Source organism: Aspergillus aculeatinus (assembly GCF_003184765.1).
Source record: "Aspergillus aculeatinus CBS 121060 unplaced genomic scaffold BO66scaffold_39, whole genome shotgun sequence".
Classification (NCBI taxonomy): Eukaryota; Fungi; Ascomycota; class Eurotiomycetes; order Eurotiales; family Aspergillaceae; genus Aspergillus; species Aspergillus aculeatinus.
This window is the reverse complement of record NW_020291508.1, coordinates 129953-148399: the sequence shown is the minus strand read 5'-3', so window position 1 is coordinate 148399 and position 18447 is coordinate 129953. Positions and strand designations below refer to the sequence as shown.

General features: G+C 53.6%; 5 protein-coding genes and 1 non-coding gene across 6 annotated transcripts; 4 read left to right on the top strand and 2 right to left on the bottom strand.

Moving 5' to 3' along the window:
- The first annotated feature begins 139 nt into the window (after window positions 1–139).
- On the top strand, window positions 140–230 carry BO66DRAFT_t233. The gene has a single exon. It is a non-coding gene; the product is annotated as a tRNA-Phe (tRNA).
- A 473-nt stretch (window positions 231–703) lies between these two features.
- Window positions 704–1839, bottom strand: BO66DRAFT_378587 (putative NAD binding Rossmann fold oxidoreductase; the record flags this gene model as incomplete). Its single annotated transcript, XM_025645800.1, has 2 exons — window positions 704–1444; window positions 1513–1839. The coding sequence occupies 2 exons, from the start codon at window positions 1837–1839 to the stop codon at window positions 704–706; spliced, it is 1068 nt and encodes a 355-aa protein (XP_025501624.1).
- A 712-nt stretch (window positions 1840–2551) lies between these two features.
- On the bottom strand, window positions 2552–4534 carry hmgA (putative homogentisate 1,2-dioxygenase (HmgA)). Its single transcript, XM_025644821.1, has 4 exons — window positions 4140–4534; window positions 3573–4082; window positions 2860–3510; window positions 2552–2804 (listed from the first exon to the last, which is right to left on the bottom strand). The coding sequence occupies exons 1-4, from the start codon at window positions 4205–4207 to the stop codon at window positions 2684–2686; spliced, it is 1350 nt and encodes a 449-aa protein (XP_025501623.1). The 5' UTR covers window positions 4208–4534; the 3' UTR covers window positions 2552–2683.
- A 751-nt stretch (window positions 4535–5285) lies between these two features.
- Window positions 5286–6403, top strand: BO66DRAFT_456539 (uncharacterized protein; the record flags this gene model as incomplete). The annotated part of the gene is made up of 1 exon (XM_025652141.1): window positions 5286–6403. One exon carries the CDS (start codon window positions 5286–5288, stop codon window positions 6129–6131), a length of 846 nt encoding a protein of 281 aa, XP_025501622.1. The 3' UTR covers window positions 6132–6403.
- A 2444-nt stretch (window positions 6404–8847) lies between these two features.
- On the top strand, window positions 8848–10885 carry BO66DRAFT_413274 (putative pre-mRNA splicing factor; the record flags this gene model as incomplete). The annotated part of the gene is made up of 3 exons (XM_025649405.1): window positions 8848–8866; window positions 10008–10529; window positions 10617–10885. The coding sequence occupies 3 exons, from the start codon at window positions 8848–8850 to the stop codon at window positions 10883–10885; spliced, it is 810 nt and encodes a 269-aa protein (XP_025501621.1).
- A 1906-nt stretch (window positions 10886–12791) lies between these two features.
- BO66DRAFT_413272 (ABC transporter) lies at window positions 12792–18386 on the top strand (the record flags this gene model as incomplete). The annotated part of the gene is made up of 7 exons (XM_025649404.1): window positions 12792–12919; window positions 13703–13706; window positions 13740–14168; window positions 14202–14221; window positions 14252–17329; window positions 17389–17487; window positions 17570–18386. 7 exons carry the CDS (start codon window positions 12792–12794, stop codon window positions 18384–18386), a joined length of 4575 nt encoding a protein of 1524 aa, XP_025501620.1.
- Window positions 18387–18447: the final 61 nt, after the last annotated feature.

Genomic DNA, 18447 nt, shown 5'->3' with positions numbered 1-18447 from the left:
TCGGCCCAACGGCTCCCAATCTGGAGGCAAGGCGGGTAGCCGATTGACTTGAGATAGCGAACAGCAGGGATGGACAATGAGCAAATTGCTAGCGTACACTTAGGGTACAAATCAAACACTGCATCACGATTCCACAATTGGGACGATGGCGCATCTGGGAGCGCGTCAGACTGAAGCACTAACTTCGGCCGTAAATCTGAAGGTGGCCGGTTCAAGCCCGGCTCGTCCCATTCTTCTTTTTTTCGTTTTTCTTCCCGTTCTCCACCCCAGCACACCTTTAACCACCTACACCTTGAGTTACAACTTGAACGTAAACTGGAGATTTCCAACCTGAACTATAACTAGGAATTTTGTGGGTAATACTTTCCTGTTCATCACTATCGACATGCCGTACTGGCTTTCTCAGTTGTATGGATTTCTTTTCCAAGAAGCCGATCACGACTCCGAAGTATATGTCGCGTCGCCGCCCATTGCCGCGCAGCCGCACAAAGCTCCCTTGCCGGTCAATGTACAACTTGCCTGGAGCTTTGCTATCTAATTGAAGGCTCGGAAATAGAACACCTGGCTTAGCGAACTACATTTGATTCTTTAGAGTGTCTCTGTCAGAAACAGAATGTTAAACTATCAATTGTTAGTTTCTAGCATATTTTGCGTTATCTCACTGAGTGGTAATCTACCTGGCCAAAGATGTCGAACAATCCCCTCAAAGCTGCGCAACCTCCACCCTCCGCCCAATTTCATCGAACCGAATCTGCTTACCCGTCACCAACGCCTCCTGCAGATACGCCCCGATCTCCACAGCCTTAACAGCATTCCCCAACCTCACCGGCAGGGGCGTCCCCTCCAAACACGCGGCCGTGAACTCATTCGCCTCGCGCACAAACGCCTCGCCGAACCGCCCAACGAAATTGGGGGGCACCTCGCGCGTGATGCCGCCGGAGTGGTAGTAGTTCACAAAGTCGCGCTGCGGGTTGATGTTGACGGACAGCTTGCCCTCGGTGCCGATGACCTCAGTGGTGTCCTCCTGGCCGTGCGGCATCATACGCGAGCAGTAGTAGTAGGCGATCTTGCCGCCCCAGAACTCGACGATGCCGACGGCGTTGTCGTAGTCGTTGTACTGTTTCAGCTCCGGCTGCACGGCCGTGATCCCGTGCGCCGAGATGCTCTTCGGGATCGAGTCCTCCCCCAAAAACCACAGGGTCAGGTCGATGTCGTGCACGGACATGTCCACGAACACCCCGCCGGACCAGGCGGCGTAGGCGACGTAGAACCCGGACGGGTCGTACTTGTCGCACGTCTGGCTGCGCAGGATCGACGGCCGCCCGATCAGCCCCTGTGTGATCTTGGAGTGCACTTCGCGGTAGGAGGTGTCGAAGCGGCGCGAGAAGCCGCACATGACTTTGAGGTGCGGCTTGGTTTTGGCTTTTTGGACGACGGCTTTGCACTTTTTGTTTGCGGGATGTTAGTTGGTGGTGTAAGAGGAGAGAGAGGGTGGCTAGGGCAAGAACATACTACTTCAACGCTCGTCGAGAGAGGCTTCTCACACAGAACGTGCAGGTCACGGTCAATCGCTTTCATGGTCTCCTCGGCGTGCACGGAGGTGGCCGTGCCGATGACCACGGCCTGTAGGCCCGGATGCTCGAGCATCTTGTCGTAGTCATCATACAATGTGACGCCGTAGGGCTCGAGGTGCTGTCTGCCCCAGGTGATCTCCGCAGGATCCGGCGAGAAGGCGGCTACCAGTTCCGCGCGGGGGGTCTGGTGCAGGAAGTTGTTGACGTGGATCTTGCCTACGCGGCCGAGGCCGGCCATGCCGACTTTGAGCTTTTGAATGGACATGATTGTTGTATGTGGTGTGATGTGGAAAAGCAAAAGAAGAAGAGAAAGAGAGAGCGAGCTCTAGATGATTAGGTGTTGTTCGATTGAGCTTGCTGCTGTGCTGTTGTCTGTCGTGAGGGTGTCTAGGTGTTTATATATGTCGACACAACGATTTCTCCTCTCTGGAACATCGCTGGCAGACCCACCGCCCCAAAGGAAAAAGTTCCTCCATCTGTCTATCGTAGTCAAAAAGCAGATGTAGTATCATGTCCAGTTGAGAATATCAGAGAACTTGTCGAGAAATGCGGAGAGAGAGGGTCCACTGCTGCAAGAATGCGGAGTAAACAGACGGGCCAAGTTGCCTGCCGAGACGGAAAGACTTGCCCGTCTCTACGGGTTCTCCGACTATCATCTGTGATTGGTCGAATGGGCTGCCTGCGACCGTGAGGGCAAGTCTTTCCTCAGTCACGTTATCTTGCGTATAGTACAGAGATTCGAGTGATCGGAAATTGATCTGCAAGGGTTCGAGAGCAGTTCACTGCCATCTTGAGACGTTAGATCTGGAAACATGCGGGGTAACATTGTCCGTAGGAAGAGACTTGTACCATGATGGAGTTTCCCATGGAGGAAGTTTTGTACTTTGAAACAGAGGAACCATGTTCAATTGCGTCTACATCTTGAGCAAGCTCATGTCTCTACACTTTCCAGTTTCTGAAGAATTCTTGATCGTGGTATCCATTTCATTCTTGGGGATATATGACTACCGCGGAGCCTGCCACCGCTTATTTAATCACTTGACCTGTGCAGATTGATATTTATGGGCAATCCGAACTCCATCTTATAGCCTTGTCCACCAAACTATACCCTATTTCTTGTTCGGATTCTTGAAGTGGCGCTTGAGTGGCTGCCAGCTGTGCTCATTGTATTCCTCCTGCACCTTCTGACAAGTCTTCAGCCCCCACTCGGAGACACCCACCATCAGACAGCTGCACCCATCGAATTAGCACTCAATCCACAAAGAAAGACACGGGAAAGACTGACCTCTCAAACATGAACGCCATACTTCCATCACCAACCTTTGTTGGCTTGAGCTCCGCATTACTCGCGCCCTCGAAGGCATCTGCATCCGGCCCGTGCGCACTCATCACATTGTGCAAGCTAGCCCCCGCAGGCTGGAACCCACCTCCCGTCTTGGCATCGTAGTTCCCCGTAATCAACCCCATGAATTCGGACATGGTGTTGCGGTGGTACCAGGGCGGGCGGAAGGTATTCTCCTGCACCAGCCAGCGGGGCGGGAAGATGACAAAGTCGGCGATGGCGGTGCCCGCGTGGTCCGATGGGCCGGTCAGAACGGTGAAGATGGACGGGTCCGGGTGGTCGAATGAAATGGAACCGATCGTGTTGAAGCGCCCGAGGTCGTACTTGTAGGGGTAGTAGTTACCGTGCCAGGCGACGATGTCGAAGGGGGTGTGCTGCTGCCGGGCGGAGTAGAGCTTGTTGGCAAACTTGCTGTACAACCGGTACTCGGAGGGTTCCTCTTCGTCGTCGAAGGCCGCTACGGGCGCCTGGAAGTCGCGGGCGTTGGCGAGACAGTTGGAGCCGATCGGGCCGAGCTCGGGGAGCTGGTAGTGGCCTTGGTAGAGCTCGCAGATGTATCCTCGCACTGGACCGGCGGGGAGAGTTACGCGGTACCTATCCAAGTCTTTGTCAGATACTCACTTAATGGCCAAGGATGGTAGGTGAAGGCTTCATACCGCACGCCCCGGGGAATCACGCAAATCTCGTTCGGACGGACCACCAGTCGCCCCAATTCAGTCTGAATGTCCAGCACGCCGTGCTGAGGCACGATCAGAAAGTCGCCGTCAGCCGAATAGAAAGCTTCCTTCCCCATGTCCTTGCCCGCCGCATAAAGAATAATCCCCAGACCATGTTTCAAGGTGGGGTCACCGGCTCCAGCAACAAGGTGCAGACCGTGGACCCAATCGACAGTCTCATCTAGATCGAAAGGATCCCATCGCAGTTGGTTAGGAATGTGGTGGAGCTGGTGTGTTTCAGTGGTCATGCGAGTGTGATAAGAATCCTCTTCCTCGGCGACAAAATTCTGGTGGGCAGCCGCGGGGAGAATGCGATAGACCCATGTTTGTCTGTTCTCGTGTCTGGGGGCGGTGAAAGCTGTACCGGACAGCTTCTCTGCGTACAAGCCATAGGGGGCTTTCTGAGGGGAATTCTGTCCTACTGGAAGAGCGCCTTCGACAGCTTCGGTCCTATGAGGGGAGAGCCGTCAGTCAGTCCGCCAGATGACCGGGTGAGAAAGACCGTACTCATGGTAAGAGTCGAAGCCCGTCTGGTAGCAATACGGATCGGGATGGGAGAATTTTGTCACTGGCATATTGTTGAGTGATTTGAAGGTAGGATACGTTATGAGGATGTGAACGAGGGGTGATACGGAGATTATACAGAAAGGCAAAGTTCAGAGATCAGAGATCAAAGATAAAACATGCGTAGCAATGTTTAGGATTAATGGGTTAAAAGAGCTGCCCCTCCAGCTCACATGCCGGATGATATAATGGTGGAACGCGACAATCGCGGGACTGCGGAGTCGCTTTGCGGGGGAAACTCGCGGAATTGCTTTTGGCGGGGAAGACCCAGTGCGGCCCCATTCCGCTGACTGCAAAGTGCATGAAAGAGTGTGAGATGACAATCCCAGCGAATGCTCCTCTAATCCCAGTGAGAAGCATCAACCTCCAGGGATGGCCTCATGCTCAGAACACTTCATAGTTCTAAGCATCGCAAAGTCATTACTTCAGAGGGTGGCCTGTTGAACTGGGGAGCTTCCCGGGCGGAAGTCTTCCGCGATCTCTTTCTCCCAACCGACAACCGTCCTTTCCCGCAGATTGCCGCATGTTTCCAGAACAGGCGCATTGTAAAAGATTGCCGAGCGACGCATTGAGCTCGCGCGCAGCAGGATGGTCAACTGAACACCTTACAGCTTATATGAATGGCAAAGATTATAACGAAAGTACACCCTCAAACATAAAAATCAAACAGAAATGTCGTTCCTGAATCCTTGCGTCTTAGCCGCACCAACTCTGCGGTTCTCTGTATCGAACCCCAAACACACGGCTCCAGAAACACCTAAAAGCAGCTCTCGTCCCGATAACCGTACTCAAACACCGGCTGGTCAATTGAGCAGATGTACGAACTGTCCTTCTGCCTGAACGGTACAACCGTGGTCATGTTTCTACGCCCCGAGAACTAGCAATACGTAGTCGCGTCGCGCATGAAATATGAGATTGTGAACAGGCAGTCCGTGGTTCCATCGCAACGTAAGGGAACAGTCATCCCGGAGAAGGTAACCGGGCTTTGTGTATCCAAGTTACTCTCAAATCTATCCCTAACGCCCAATCTAGACAGAGAACTATTTTTCTGTGCTGTCGCGACCGCGCTCTATAATCCCGTAGGCAACAATGGCATCCGTACCTAACTCCTCACTCGGGGTCTCATCGTCACGGCTTGCACTCATCGACCGATTCCCCCCAACCACTTACAAAGGCGTGAAAGACCTGAACAAGCTCATCGTGGCTCGACGCGACCAGTTGTATGAGGAAGTCGAAGGCGCCAGTCAATACCTCTCGTTCAAGGATGTGTCACCCCAGCAATTCCACCATATTGTGGAACGGGAGGAAGGACTGAGCAGCCACGTTCGCCTGAACTACTTGCGCGATATTGAAACCCTGATCGTCAAAATCCCCGCAAGAGAGACTGAAGCGGCCCACATCAGCTTCGGTAACATCGTCGTACGTGCCTCGGACAGGATGGGCCTGGATTTCGAAGAGTCCTGCCCCCTTGGTGCCACAACATTCTGGGGGCCTACGGGTTCGGCAAAGGAGGCTGACTCTTCATTCACGAACTTCCGTAGCCGATCATCACGCCAATGGCCAACCTGGGCGATTGAAGCGGCAATACGATCCTCGGACTCGATGCTGCGACTCCGAGCCGCTGCCGCGTGGTGGGCTGCCCACTCTGCTGGCGAAGTGAAGTTTGTTATTCTCATTGAGGTCAACCGGGAAACCAAGGAGGTCATAGTCGAGCAGCATGTGCCCATGCGGTGGGACTACCCTAACACGCGTTTGCACTCGCGCAGTGTTGCTGGCCCAGTGTGGATGGCTAGTAAACTGTCGACAGTTACAATCCGCACTCAGGGAATTGACTCTCCAACAGTACAAGGAAGACCACTTGTTCTGGAGTTCGAAAGTGTTTTTGGAAGGGCACCAAATCCGCCGCTCGAACAGGACATTGTGCTCTCGGAGTAGAAACTCTTTGAATGGGCCGCGCGTTTCAGCGGTTGAACAAGAGTATGATATCACGACTGATGATATTGAACTTTGCGAAACAGCATTGATCACTTCTCCAGGGATACTCTGTGGATTCGGGTGGGATTCCGAGATGTGACTTCGATTTGTTTTCTAAGCTCGTTCGGGCCTTTAGGGTGTCGGGATATTTTCAGAGAAGTGCGAAGTTAGCGAGCCGCATAGAGCTCTAGGTGGAATAAAAAGAGCAAACCAAATCAATTGCACCATATGCAATAATTGTGGAATGAATGCTTTTCCAAGACACTATAGCGTCCGTCTCTTGTGATGCATAAAGCAAAAGTGGCTTTTGACCGCCCTCTAGACCGCCCGACTGGGCAGAACGCTTGCGACCTCGCAACAAAAACCACGGAATTAAGCGGACTTAAGAAGTAACAGTCCAGAAAAATCGGCTCCCGAAACTGTTCAATTTGGGCGGTGGCAGAAAAGGACTCCTGCCCGCGCCTGTGTATGGCGGTAGAAACTCATAATGGCAATGACAAGGCATCCATAGATAAGGAGTGTATCAAATTAGAGGAGTAGATTCACCTGAGTTGTATCTTGGTCAATGACTCTCTTTGCTACTAATCATTCTAATATCTATGATCTATCACCTCCGAAGGTAGGAAGCGATGGCTGTTACAGGCCGATCACATGCGCGTGCCTGGATTAGATCAATCTACTGATCTTCCGCGTCGGCGCATCCGCTTCCTTCCAACTCTCCGCGGTGACTGCCACCCCCGGCCTCACTTGTCGCACGTTCTAGGGGTTTGCATGCAGGCTCTGAACAACTCTCCTTTCCCCGGGGACTATGAAGATGACTTTTGGTTCTTGGTTACAAAAGCGTCCTAGGTTGCTTTGGGACTTCTCCGCTTCGAACTCCCCTGGCTAGTAACACTTCCTGGTCTTCCAGTCTTGGTGAATTCACTAATCTGTGTTAATTGTAAGTGAGAGATTCTCAGCTCAAGGTACACGCTTACTGACCTGCTCACACCTCATTAATACCAGATTTGTGCCTTTCTCCTTCAACCTCTCTACCTGACGCTTAACACTACACCTTGACTTTCATAACCGCACTTTCCTACCTTACCAACCTTCCATTACCAGCTACCATTCCGCCTCTCGCTACACAACTCCGTCAACACAAGCAAGCGCAACGTACTCACGATGACGATGTCTGTCTCCTCTACCCCAAAAACCAAACGCGTCGAATTCGCCGAACCTCTCACCTCCTCTCCCCACCGATCCTACACCAACGCAACCACCAGCAATAATGTGACCGAAGGGACCCCCCACACTGACACGAAGGACAGTGCAATAGTTAAGGACATGGCCTATTGTGCGTCTGACCTTCTCTACGCTCTTCACGAAAAAACCGTGGATGACATCCTTTCCGATGAAGTCAGCCAACATTCCTCGCGGTTCGACGACTACAGTCATACCCCGGACTACAGTCGTGGCCCCGACTGGTCGCATTGGACGCAGCGACAGTCGCCGACAACGCGGCAGCTTAGCTCACCAAACTGGGCGCTGGGCAAGCGGATCATACCTTATCATGGGCCAGACTCTGACTCGGGAGATGACTACACGTCCGAGTCAGGATCTGCGGTGAGCTCTGAACTTGGGTTCAATTCTGTAGCACAATCTCGACCCGAATTGAAATCTAACTCAAGTGCGGAGCCCGCCATTTTGCCCCCTGATAGTCCCGAGCAGCACCACCTACACGCCGATATTGAATCCATAGACCTTCTCAAGTCACCTTCACCGTCACTTTCACCGGAGCCCGGATCCTACTCTACTGCGCGCGAGAACACGGGGAGCCAAGATGCGTATGACGATACTAGCGAGTTCGAATTCGACTCTGAGTGGGAGGAAGATTACGACCAGTTTCCATCCGTGAGCCGGCCGCAGGTGAGGGAGCTTGGTTTCGCACTGTGTACGAGCGACTTCATGCGCAAAGGCATTTATCCAGTGAAGAGATCGGAGAAACGTGCATTCGTCGATTATGCCTCGCAGAAGGCGGTGGAAATCGGGATGACGGAGGATGAATTTGAACGGATGATGAGGGCTTTAAGAGGGGTCTATCTGCTTCAGTGGGGTGAGAACAAGGGCAATGACTCAAAGGTGAACCCGGAATCAGGATCCAAGCTAGACTCTGATCGTGGACCAGAGAGAGGTTCGGCCAGCCCAAAGCACCCATCATCTGTGACGAGCGAGAACCAGCAAGCGGCATCGGGACGTAAGTCCGTTGAGTCACTTCCAGATGCCAATCTTGCAGATGACCAGGGAGAGGACGTGATTGCTGGGACCAGACAGGAAGAACCGAAACCAAAAGACATGGAAGCGTCAGTGTCTGAATCACTTCAGAGGTTGGACTTTGCGTCAGCAGATGAGTCAGGGAAAGGCTCCGCAACGTCGCTTGATAAAGCAGGCCCTGCATCGCCCAATGGGAAGATTATGGCAACACCAATTGATGTTGACCTAGCAGTAGCATACCCGACCACAAGCAAGTCTCCCAAAATGGGCACCGAACAGATCGACCAGAAAGAACGGCCGAGCGGTAAGGGCCTTGAAGAGAAATCAACAAAGAAGTTGAAGTTGCCTGTCAATGACTCATCTTACGGTGGAAAGAAACGGAAGCAAAGCGAGAGCCCTCTGCCTTCCAAGGACCAGCCAGGCAATGCAAGTCATTCCGAGAAGTCTAAAAGAAGGAAGACACGCTCCTCGTCTGAAGGCCATACCTCTTCGGATCGAGCTTCAACGCCATCCGTGCAGCTTTTTAGAGATGTGCAACCTCAGAAGAAGCAGTCGGAGAAGGTGGCAAAGGAGAAGGCAACGAGCTCAGGAAAGACAAAATCTCTGCAGAGCAAGAAGGCCTACAAACTTGCAGATGATGGCATCGAATGTGTCGGACAGTTGACCGCCGAGCCAAAGCGAAATCCCAGAATGGTTGGTACGGCCCAACAGCTCAAGAAAACCATCATTCCTGCCAATTCAATGCAATCGAAGAACGCCAGCGAGAGTGTCATACCCAAGCAGTCTACAAATCAGCAGCCAATCCAGATTGCCAGATCCTTGAACTCGAAACAGTCCAGCGGCACCCACAAGGCCGGAGGTTCAAAAGTCACTGCAAGACCTGCGCAAGCAAGGGAATCTGAGAAACGCGGCAACCTTAAGAAGGTCGGCTTAGCAAAGGGACATTCGAACATCCATGATACCGCCGAGCTTATTGATTTGACAAAGCCCGAGAAAGGTAAACATGCCAACAAGGCAAAAGATCCCAATCTTGACAAGCCCGGAACGCCTGCGATGACCAAAGGGTCTAACCTAGCCGAACTTGAAGGGCAAATCTCGGATATTCAAGCTCAGATCCGGCATCAAGGCTTGCTCAAAGCGAAGCAGGCGGGAACAAGACGGGCGAACCCGAACAGATCACCAAGACTTCCGAAGAATGGGAAAGCGAAAGGTCGACCAGCCAAGAGGTCTACTCGTGCAGAACATTCGGATTTTTCGACACCGATGAATCGCAAAGTCCAACCACCAGCGATGAGGTACGGTCCATATTCTTCAGTGTAGGGCAACCAGCCACCAAGACTGGCTCAATCCGTGGTTCTACCGCTGCTTTACCTTCTGACCTAATTTTGTCTGATTGCTCCGAGCTGAGCGATGCTCCGAGTGACCTCCCTGACTCGTATCCTTCGACACCGCCGCCTGCGTCATCCTCAATTCCGCCAGTAACAAACGTATCTGCTTTCTCTGAGCCCGAAACCTCAGTCGATGCGACTATGAATGATGATAATGGACCCACCCTTACCTCCCGACCACCGCGATTATCTCAAGCACCAAGAATATCTCGCTTCTTTCCCCAACCTTTGATTGATCCGTCCTCTTGTCTCCCATTCCAGCCTATCTCCGCCCCGACATTCGGTCTGGTCCAGGAACAGCTCGCTCACGATCCCTTTCGCCTCCTCATTGCTACCATATTTCTTAATCGTACCCGCGGTCATGTCGCCCTCCCCGTCCTCTTCCGCGTTTTTGACATATACCCCTCCATCTCGGCCTTTGCGACTGCAGACCCGACCGAGCTGACCGAGCTAATCCGTTGTCTCGGCTTCCAACACCAACGCGCTAAGAAATGTATTGCCCTCGCACAGACTTGGCTTGCTCGGCCTCCTGCCCGTGGATGTCGGTACCGTAAACTCCACTATCCGAACCTGAACGACGGTCGTGACGTCCGCCGTGATGAGTGTTTAGGTGATGAGGATGAACGTGTGGCGTGGGAAATCGCGCATCTTCCTGGTGTAGGTGCTTATTCCTTGGATAGTTGGAGGATCTTTTGTCGAGATGAATTGAGGGGCGTTGGTAGAGCGATGACAACGACTGGATCAAGTACTGTTGCTGAAGGTGCGGACCCAAATGGGAATGTTAGTGTGGGAAGTGGAAGCGCAGCAGGTGATACTGCGGAGGAGGTAGAGTTTATGCCCGAGTGGAAGAAGGTGTTGCCTCAAGATAAAGAGCTACGAGCCTACCTAACTTGGATGTGGTTGAAGGAAGGGTATGTCTGGGACTGGCTTACGGGGGAGAGAACGGTGGCCGGGGAGAAGGTGATGAGAGCTGCCAAGAAAGGTGGAATCGCGAGGGAAGTGGGAGATGGGAACTGGATGCTGGAGACATCGCCGGTCAAGAAGGCTATGAATGGGTTTACCATGGGTGGTTAGATGTCTCTTAGTAGCATCGGTGTATGCTCTTTAACACTACCCCTTCAGGTCTAAGGTTTAGGTAATGCAAATTGGCCTTAGTTCCTTCTGTTGACTGCATGCGAGTAAGAGCCTTGTAGGCTGGCGAACATGGTCTGGTCTGACGAGAAGAATTGCCCGTCCACCTGAGCGTCAAAGGACGTCAACTCTGGATACCTTTCCTGGTCGATTGTTCCATACACCTCAGCTGACTTGAGGCATAATAGAACTGTCCTGTAAGTTTTCACAAGTGTCAGCCCCCAATGCTTTATGCCTCCCGGCTATCATGAACGGTTGAGTAACAATGGCTTTGTCGTAGCATCAACACCATGAATTCCAACAAAGACATTCTCACCATCGCAGCACAAACAAAGAACCCCAGCCTGCCTATAAAACCGACCTACATTCCTCCCCCACTATAGCTGCTCCAGCACAACAACAGCTAGCATCAAAACCGACCTCCCTACAACAATCCAACCCCCAATCAACCAACCAACCCAAAAAAAGGTACATCCATATTCCCAAAATGACTCTCATCACCCAGCCCATCCGCTCCTCCCAGCGCTCCCGCTACTTCACGGTGCCTCGCCTGGCACAGTACCCCATCACGCGAGCCAACATGGCGGCGCGGAAAAGACGAGCCGCTGATTCGAAGCAGGTGGCGGTGTTCCAGGCTGGTGCCTATGTGGTCACCGCTCACGGGGATGTGGCGATGATGGACGCCCCGTCGCTTTTTGAGACGCCCGAGATGGACACAGATATGGATATGGTTGATATGGTGGGTGCTTAGTGGTGGGGTTTGTTGGCTGGCTTGTTTTCTTGTAGCTTTTTTTCGTCACTACGGAATTCCCTATGCGTATAATAATCATGTTATATATGGTGGGAACGTGGCGGGAAAAGTTGGTAGATAAAATTGAATTTATTTCCAGATATATGTTGTCTTTGTGATCTGTTTGTTTGTTGATTGTATGGAAGATTGGTGATAGCTTTCATAGATACATATACCCGTCGGATTAATGTTCTAGGTTTTGCGGGGGCGATCCATATCAGGGAACGGCGTAAGGGGTAGCACAACCTGGAAGCTATATATATGCACGGGCTATTTCAGGCAAGCTGCGACCCACGCCACAAGAACTTAAGAATAATATCAAACCCCTCCGGCTCTTTGATCCAATGGCCATCCCCCTCGGCCCCAGCATACTCCATCCACTCCACCTCCCCCGCGACAAGCCCCTTGACAACCTGCAACGCCTGCCTCCCCAGCTCCACCGGCACCCACACATCGTCTGTGCCGTGTCCTAGTAAGAACCGCGTGCTGAAAAGAGGCAACGACGTACCGTGACTTTCTACCTCCCCATAAGGCCGCGAAAATCCAAGCGTCTCGACACAGAACCCGCAAACCAACCGCTGAGCCCGGAGTGTATCATCTCCAGCCGCCTGCTGAAGCAACCCCTCAATCTCCTGCGCAAAGGGCACCCACCCACAGAACCCGAGAACACCACCAAGAGACCGCTCGATCCTTCCCCCCGCGCAGAACAAAGTCCAGAGAGCCGTCGCCATTCCCTGGCTGATGCCCCCAAGATAGACATGGCTTGCTTCTCCACCCAGTAGGCTGATTTCCTGGTCTAGGATATCAAGGATGTAAGAGATAGACTCCCTGAGCCCCTCGACCTGCAGGTCCTGGCGTTCGTGGATGTCGGAAAGGGAATAGGCGTCGAACCAGGAGCAGATCTCCTCCTGGAAGCGCGTGGAGAGGCGGTCGCGCGAGGTGGGGAATACCCAGCGCCAGGTGGGGAGGGCATCGGGGAGGGATTTGCTGCGCGAGGTTAGAGATGAGAAAAGCTCGTCTGCGAATTCGGGGCCGTTGCTTCCGCGGCCGTGGAGGAGGATGGCTGTGTGCGTGTGCGTGTGCGTGTGCGTGGTTTGGGGCGGGTGGATGTGGGGGGTGGGGAAGGCCATGGTTGATGGTTTCATGTGCGGGTGTTTGGGGTTGGGGTTGGAAAGCTTGGACTCTTGGTGAGGTGATGGGGATGGTAAGTCTTGGGAATGACGGGGTTGAGGTGGTTTGAAGGGGAGGCAACGGGGAGAAGGCTTTTTTCCTTGATCGCATGAGCTGTCGCGGTCTTGAGCGCCTGTGAATGTGAAGTCTAAGCGCTGGCGGTAAGCGGGTGGGTGCCTGAGGCAGCATGTATTCCCCATTGCGAGAACCTGATGCAAGACTACACAATTTGGCGACTAGATTCTGCGTTGCTGCTCAAGGGACTAATTTCATTGTAGCCAGTCATTTTGCAGCAGGCCACTCCAATTAGTCAAGGGGAAGCCTCAGTAATAAGGCTGCTTGGTGTGTACACTGTGGCATTGCGTTGGCCAGGAGGCATCAGAATTGCACCTGTTTGTTTGGAAAAATGTTAAAAATGCCGAATTAATCGCAGCTTGGCAAATGTGATAAAAGATCCGCAATTGGGGCAATCCTAGGACAGAAGCTTGACATGTGTGACCAATGATGCGCACTCGATAAGCTGACCAGGGTTCAGGGGCTCCGACGGAGGAGCCCTATACCTTGACTGCTTAGGTAGCTTTCTCGTTTCCCCCAATGACTACCATGCCTTGTTACAAGATTCTCTAGTGCTCATTCCAAGATTAATCCCTGTCATGGTTGCCCTGTTTATATGTAATCGAGCGTCGATCTAGGCTGGATTTTTATCACCTTACATTCACTATCCTCCGCCCACTACCTGCGCTTGCATTGACAACTCAATACATTTCTTTCTCGGTATCGCTCCGGATGGAACCACCCAGTTGTGTAGACGATGCTTCATTTGGTCCTACTGTTCAGGGCTGTCGTGGAGACTTCGATTTCACCCTCAAATTTGAAGACATCGTTCTCTCCATTCTACCATCGGCGGTGTTCATTGCTCTCGCCATCCCAAGAGCCATTTTGCTTACTTGCAAGTCATCTTTAGCGGGCAATGTATATCTGCGGTCGACCAAACTCACAGCAGCAAGCATATACTTGATCCTACGGCTGGTGCTTTTGGTTCTTGCCATCAGCGAGCCACATTCTTTGCCTAACTTGTCCATCACGGCCAACTCACTGGACCTTGTTGCGGCGATCAGCATCTCCATCCTAACCTTTCTCGAGCATTCCCGCTCTCTACGGCCATCAATACTCCTCAGCGCGTTTCTCTCACTGACTATTCTCTTTGACATTGCCCGAGTCCGAACTCTTTGGCTGTTAGCCCACACCCATTTCCAACATGTCTACGTGCGGATCTTCCTTGCCGTAACTGTTTGCAAGGCCTTGCTCCTTGCGTTAGAGTCGTTGCACCATCAGAGATGGTCCAAAAGCGACCACAAGACCCGCAGCCCGGAAGAAACCTCCGGGTTGTATGGACTGGGCACCTTTGTATGGCTTGTGCCCCTTGTCATCTCAGGTTACAAAAAGGTCCTAGATCTATCAGACCTCTACTCTCTGGATCCAAGCGTGTCGATTGAAGCCTTACAGAAGACCTTCGCCGAATACACCCAACGCGCCCTTTCCCGGAAGGACCAAAATGGCTTGACAAAAGCAGTTGCTCGCACATTAGCAACCTCCCTCCTACTGCCAGTCATTCCTCGTCTCGCCCTGGTCGGCTTCACAATTTGCCAATCTTTTCTCATCGAGACGATGCTCGAATGGCTCACCAAGCCCGATACTGATCTGACAGTCAAAGAGGGATATGCGCTTATCGGAGCGACAGCATTAGTGTACGTCGGGATGCCAATCATCACAGCTCTCTATTGGTATCTCCACGAACGGGCCCTATTCATGATCCGCCCGTGCCTGGTATCGGCAATCTATCAAAAGACCACCCAGCAGCCAATTTCCGCTGGGGACGACAAGGCAGCTGTCACGCTGATGAGCGCTGACGTCGAGAGGATCATGATGGGTCTTATGCAGCTGCACGAACTCTGGGCCAACCCCCTCCAGGTGGCGATTGTGAGCTGGCTCCTTCAGCGTCAGATCGGCACCGCCTTCGTGGCGCCGCTCATTGTGGTCATTATCGGCGCTATCATGTCAACTGTCGTGATGCGCTTTGTTGGTCCTAAGCAGATAGCTTGGATGCAAGCAATCCAGAAGCGGGTCGGGCATACCTCAACCGTGATTGCTACCATGAAACACTTGAGGATTTCTGGACTCACCCAGCCAGTGGAAGATGCCATTCGAGGATTGCGGCGGGACGAACTGCACGCTGGAGGAAAGTTCCGGTCCTTTCTTGTGACTTCAGTGGGGATCGGATTCATGCCAGTGCTCCTAAGTCCCATCTTCGCCTTTGCGTTTAGCTTGGGCAATTTGAACACCACCGCCATCTTCACCTCCCTCGCCTACCTTCAGCTTCTGTGCGGGCCATTCTCCACCCTCTTCCAGGTCGCTCCTCAGCTGCTTGCGGCCTTTACATCTCTGTCCAGAATCCAGATATTTCTCGAGGGAGAGTCGAGACACGACTATCGCCATCTCCTCATGTCCGATGAGCCCTGGAAAGAAAAGACTGCAGGGGAGAAGTTGCCGCCAGTGGTAGATATTACGGCTGGGGGCTTCGGCTGGCAATCAAACGTGCTGACTTTGAAGAATCTCGATGTTTCGATCTCCGCAGGATTGAATATCATCTATGGTCCTGTTGCCTGTGGAAAGACCACCCTGTGTAAAGCGCTGTTAGGAGAGATTCCGTTCACGGAAGGTGAGGTCTTCATACGGACTAAGTCCCGCCAAATTGGATACTGCGAACAGGTTCCGTTTCTTCCCAATGCGAGTATTCGCGATGCCATTCAAGGGTACTCTACCTTCGATGCCGAAAGATATACGAGCGTGGTCGAGGCCACAATGCTGTCTCGCGATCTGCAGCTGCTTTCCCAGGGGGACCAGACCCAGATTGGCAGCGATGGAATCGCACTCAGTGGCGGCCAGAAACGGCGAATCGCGCTTGCCAGAACGTTATACCTTCAGTGTGACCTGCTGATCCTGGACGACGTCCTCAGCGGACTGGACACGACCACCGAGGAGCACATCCTTCACGCAGTCTTCGGTCCTTCAGGGATTCTGAGGGATAGAGGGGCGGTCGCAATCTTCTGCACCAGTGCCATTCGACATCTGTCTGCAGCAGACTATATCATCGCATTGGGAGAGGATGGGACAATCGCAGAGAAGGGGTCACCCCGCGATCTCCGTACCCTCACTGTGCAAACAGCCGCCGCGAGCGAAAGAGGAACGACTCCTCGTCCTTCCTCTCCACCATCTGCACCAACAAACCAATCTGCCCCCGCAAATGGTTACAAAGCAGTTAGTCCAAAGATCAAGAGCGGGGAATCGAGTCGGGCCATTGGAGATGCTGCCGTCTTTATGTACTACTGCCGCAGCATTGGCCCTTGGCTGCTCATCAGCTTCGCCACATTCGGCGTTCTCTGCGGGTTTCTCTACAACTTTCCCACGATCTGGGTCGGCTATTGGAGTACTGATGCCTTCGGCCAATCAAAGTCCTTTTACCTGGGAATCTATGCTTGTCTCCAGTGTCTGGCCCTAGCCACCGTTGTCAGCGAGGCCGCCATCGGCATGCTGGCTATAATCCGTACCTCGGGATCGCGCTTGCACGACGCATTGCTGCGGACGGTCATCGCCGCTCCCTGGTCCACCCTATCCCAGACCGACACAGGGGTCCTCACTAACCTGTTCTCGCAGGACATGACCTTGATTGACGGGGAGTTAGCTCAGGCGCTGATTAATACCTCCCTGCAGGTTTGGATCGCCATCGGTGGGGCCGCGGTGATCGTCGCCGGCTCATCGCCCTACACCCTGATCGCCTACCCCTTCATACTGGCCATCATATACGCAATCCAGCGTTTCCATCTACGCACCTCCCGTCAGCTCCGCCTGCTGGACCTTGAGGCCAAGAGCCCTCTCTACAGCCACCACCTCAATACGATCAAGGGTGTTGCCACACTCCGCGCATTCGGTTGGGTCAACGAGTCAATCGGCGTGAACAACGCGCTACTCGACGCATCCCAGCGCCCGGCCTACTTGCTGAGCATGATCCAGCGGTGGTTGTCCTTTGTTCTCGACATGGTAGTGGCTATTCTGGCCGTGCTCGTCGTAGCGTTGACCACCCAGCTTCGCGACACAAGTGCCGGCTTCACCGGAGCCAGCTTGGTCGCCCTGATGAGCTTTGGCAAGACCCTGGCCGGCTTAGTCCGCATGTACACGGCCCTCGAGACTTCCATTGGTGCTGTAGCCCGGATCAAAGCATTCTGCGACAGCGGGGCTGGTGGTGCCGGGCTTGAGGAGAATCGGCTGGAGGATGACAGCAGTAAGGACGGCGATAGTTCAACCCGACTTCCTGCCTCATGGCCGGAAAAAGGCAGCATTGCATTCCAGCATGTCTCTGCTTCGTACAGGTACATTGCGCTTTCCGTGTTTGTGACGTGAAGATAGCCCTTATACTAACTACTCACAGCAACGAAGCCACTCCCGACTCGGACACCCTCGCCATCCGAGACGTATCATTCACAATCGAACCGGGACAGAAAGTTGCAATCTGCGGTAGAACCGGAAGGTGAGTCCTCCACTCATCTTCCAGAATCACACCCTACTGCCCTTATCCCCGCAAACGAGAAGGCTAACAAACCCGAACCAAGCGGCAAATCGACAATCCTTCTTCTCCTCCTGCGCCTCCTGGACCCAATCCCCTCACCGCGAACAACCACCACCACCGCAGCTGTCACCAACGCGGACGAAGACACAGCCCTGACAATCGACGGCGTACCTCTCCACTCAATCGACCACGCAACCCTGCGCCATCGCCTCATTGCCGTCCCGCAAGACGCCATCTTCCTCCCCGACGGCACCGCCTCCTTCCGCACGAACCTCCTCGCTCCATTCCCGAACGAGACCCCCGATCCCGCCGAGTGCCAGACCATCCTGGAGCGCACGGGTCTCTGGAGCGTGGTCACGGCGCGCGGGGGTCTCGACGCCCCCTTCACAGCCGACGCGCTGAGCCACGGCCAGAAGCAGCTGTGGAGCTTGGCGCGCGCGGTGCTGCGGCGGCGGGTGCGCGCGAAGGGCCTGGCGGAGGAGCAATGCACTACAGAGCCTTCTGGCGCCGGCTTTCCCTTTGGTAAGGCAATGTCAAAGACCCCTGCTGTGTCGCTGGGTGATCGCGATCACCTCCCTTCTATGCATCAAGGTGCTAGCGGAGGGATATTGCTGCTCGACGAGATCGACAGCGGCGTGGACGCGGCGACGCAGCGGGTCATCCGCAATCTCATCTGGAGTGAGTTCGCGGGGTACACGGTGGTGATGGTCGGGCATCGGCTGGAGTTGGTGGGAGAGTTTGACCGGGTTCTGGTCATGGATGCGGGCCGGCTGGTGGAGGATGGGGCGCCGGCGGAGTTGGTTGCTCGGCCGCGGGGGTGGTTTAGAGATCTGTGGATGGTTGGGAGGGCAGAGGCTTGATAGAGGATCTTGGGATTTGTCTGCAAGAAGGGGCTGGTCGTCGTTCTCACTGGGAAAGCAG

Excerpts from the sequence above, each read along its gene's own strand:
- hmgA (XM_025644821.1), bottom strand. The coding sequence starts at position 4,207 with ATGCCAGTGACAAAATTCTCCCATCCCGATCCGTATTGCTACCAGACG. Across the intron at positions 3,511-3,572 it reads GTGATTCCCCGGGGCGTGCG|GTACCGCGTAACTCTCCCCG; the intron begins GTATGAAGCCTT and ends AGACTTGGATAG. Across the intron at positions 2,805-2,859 it reads ATGGCGTTCATGTTTGAGAG|CTGTCTGATGGTGGGTGTCT; the intron begins GTCAGTCTTTCC and ends CGATGGGTGCAG.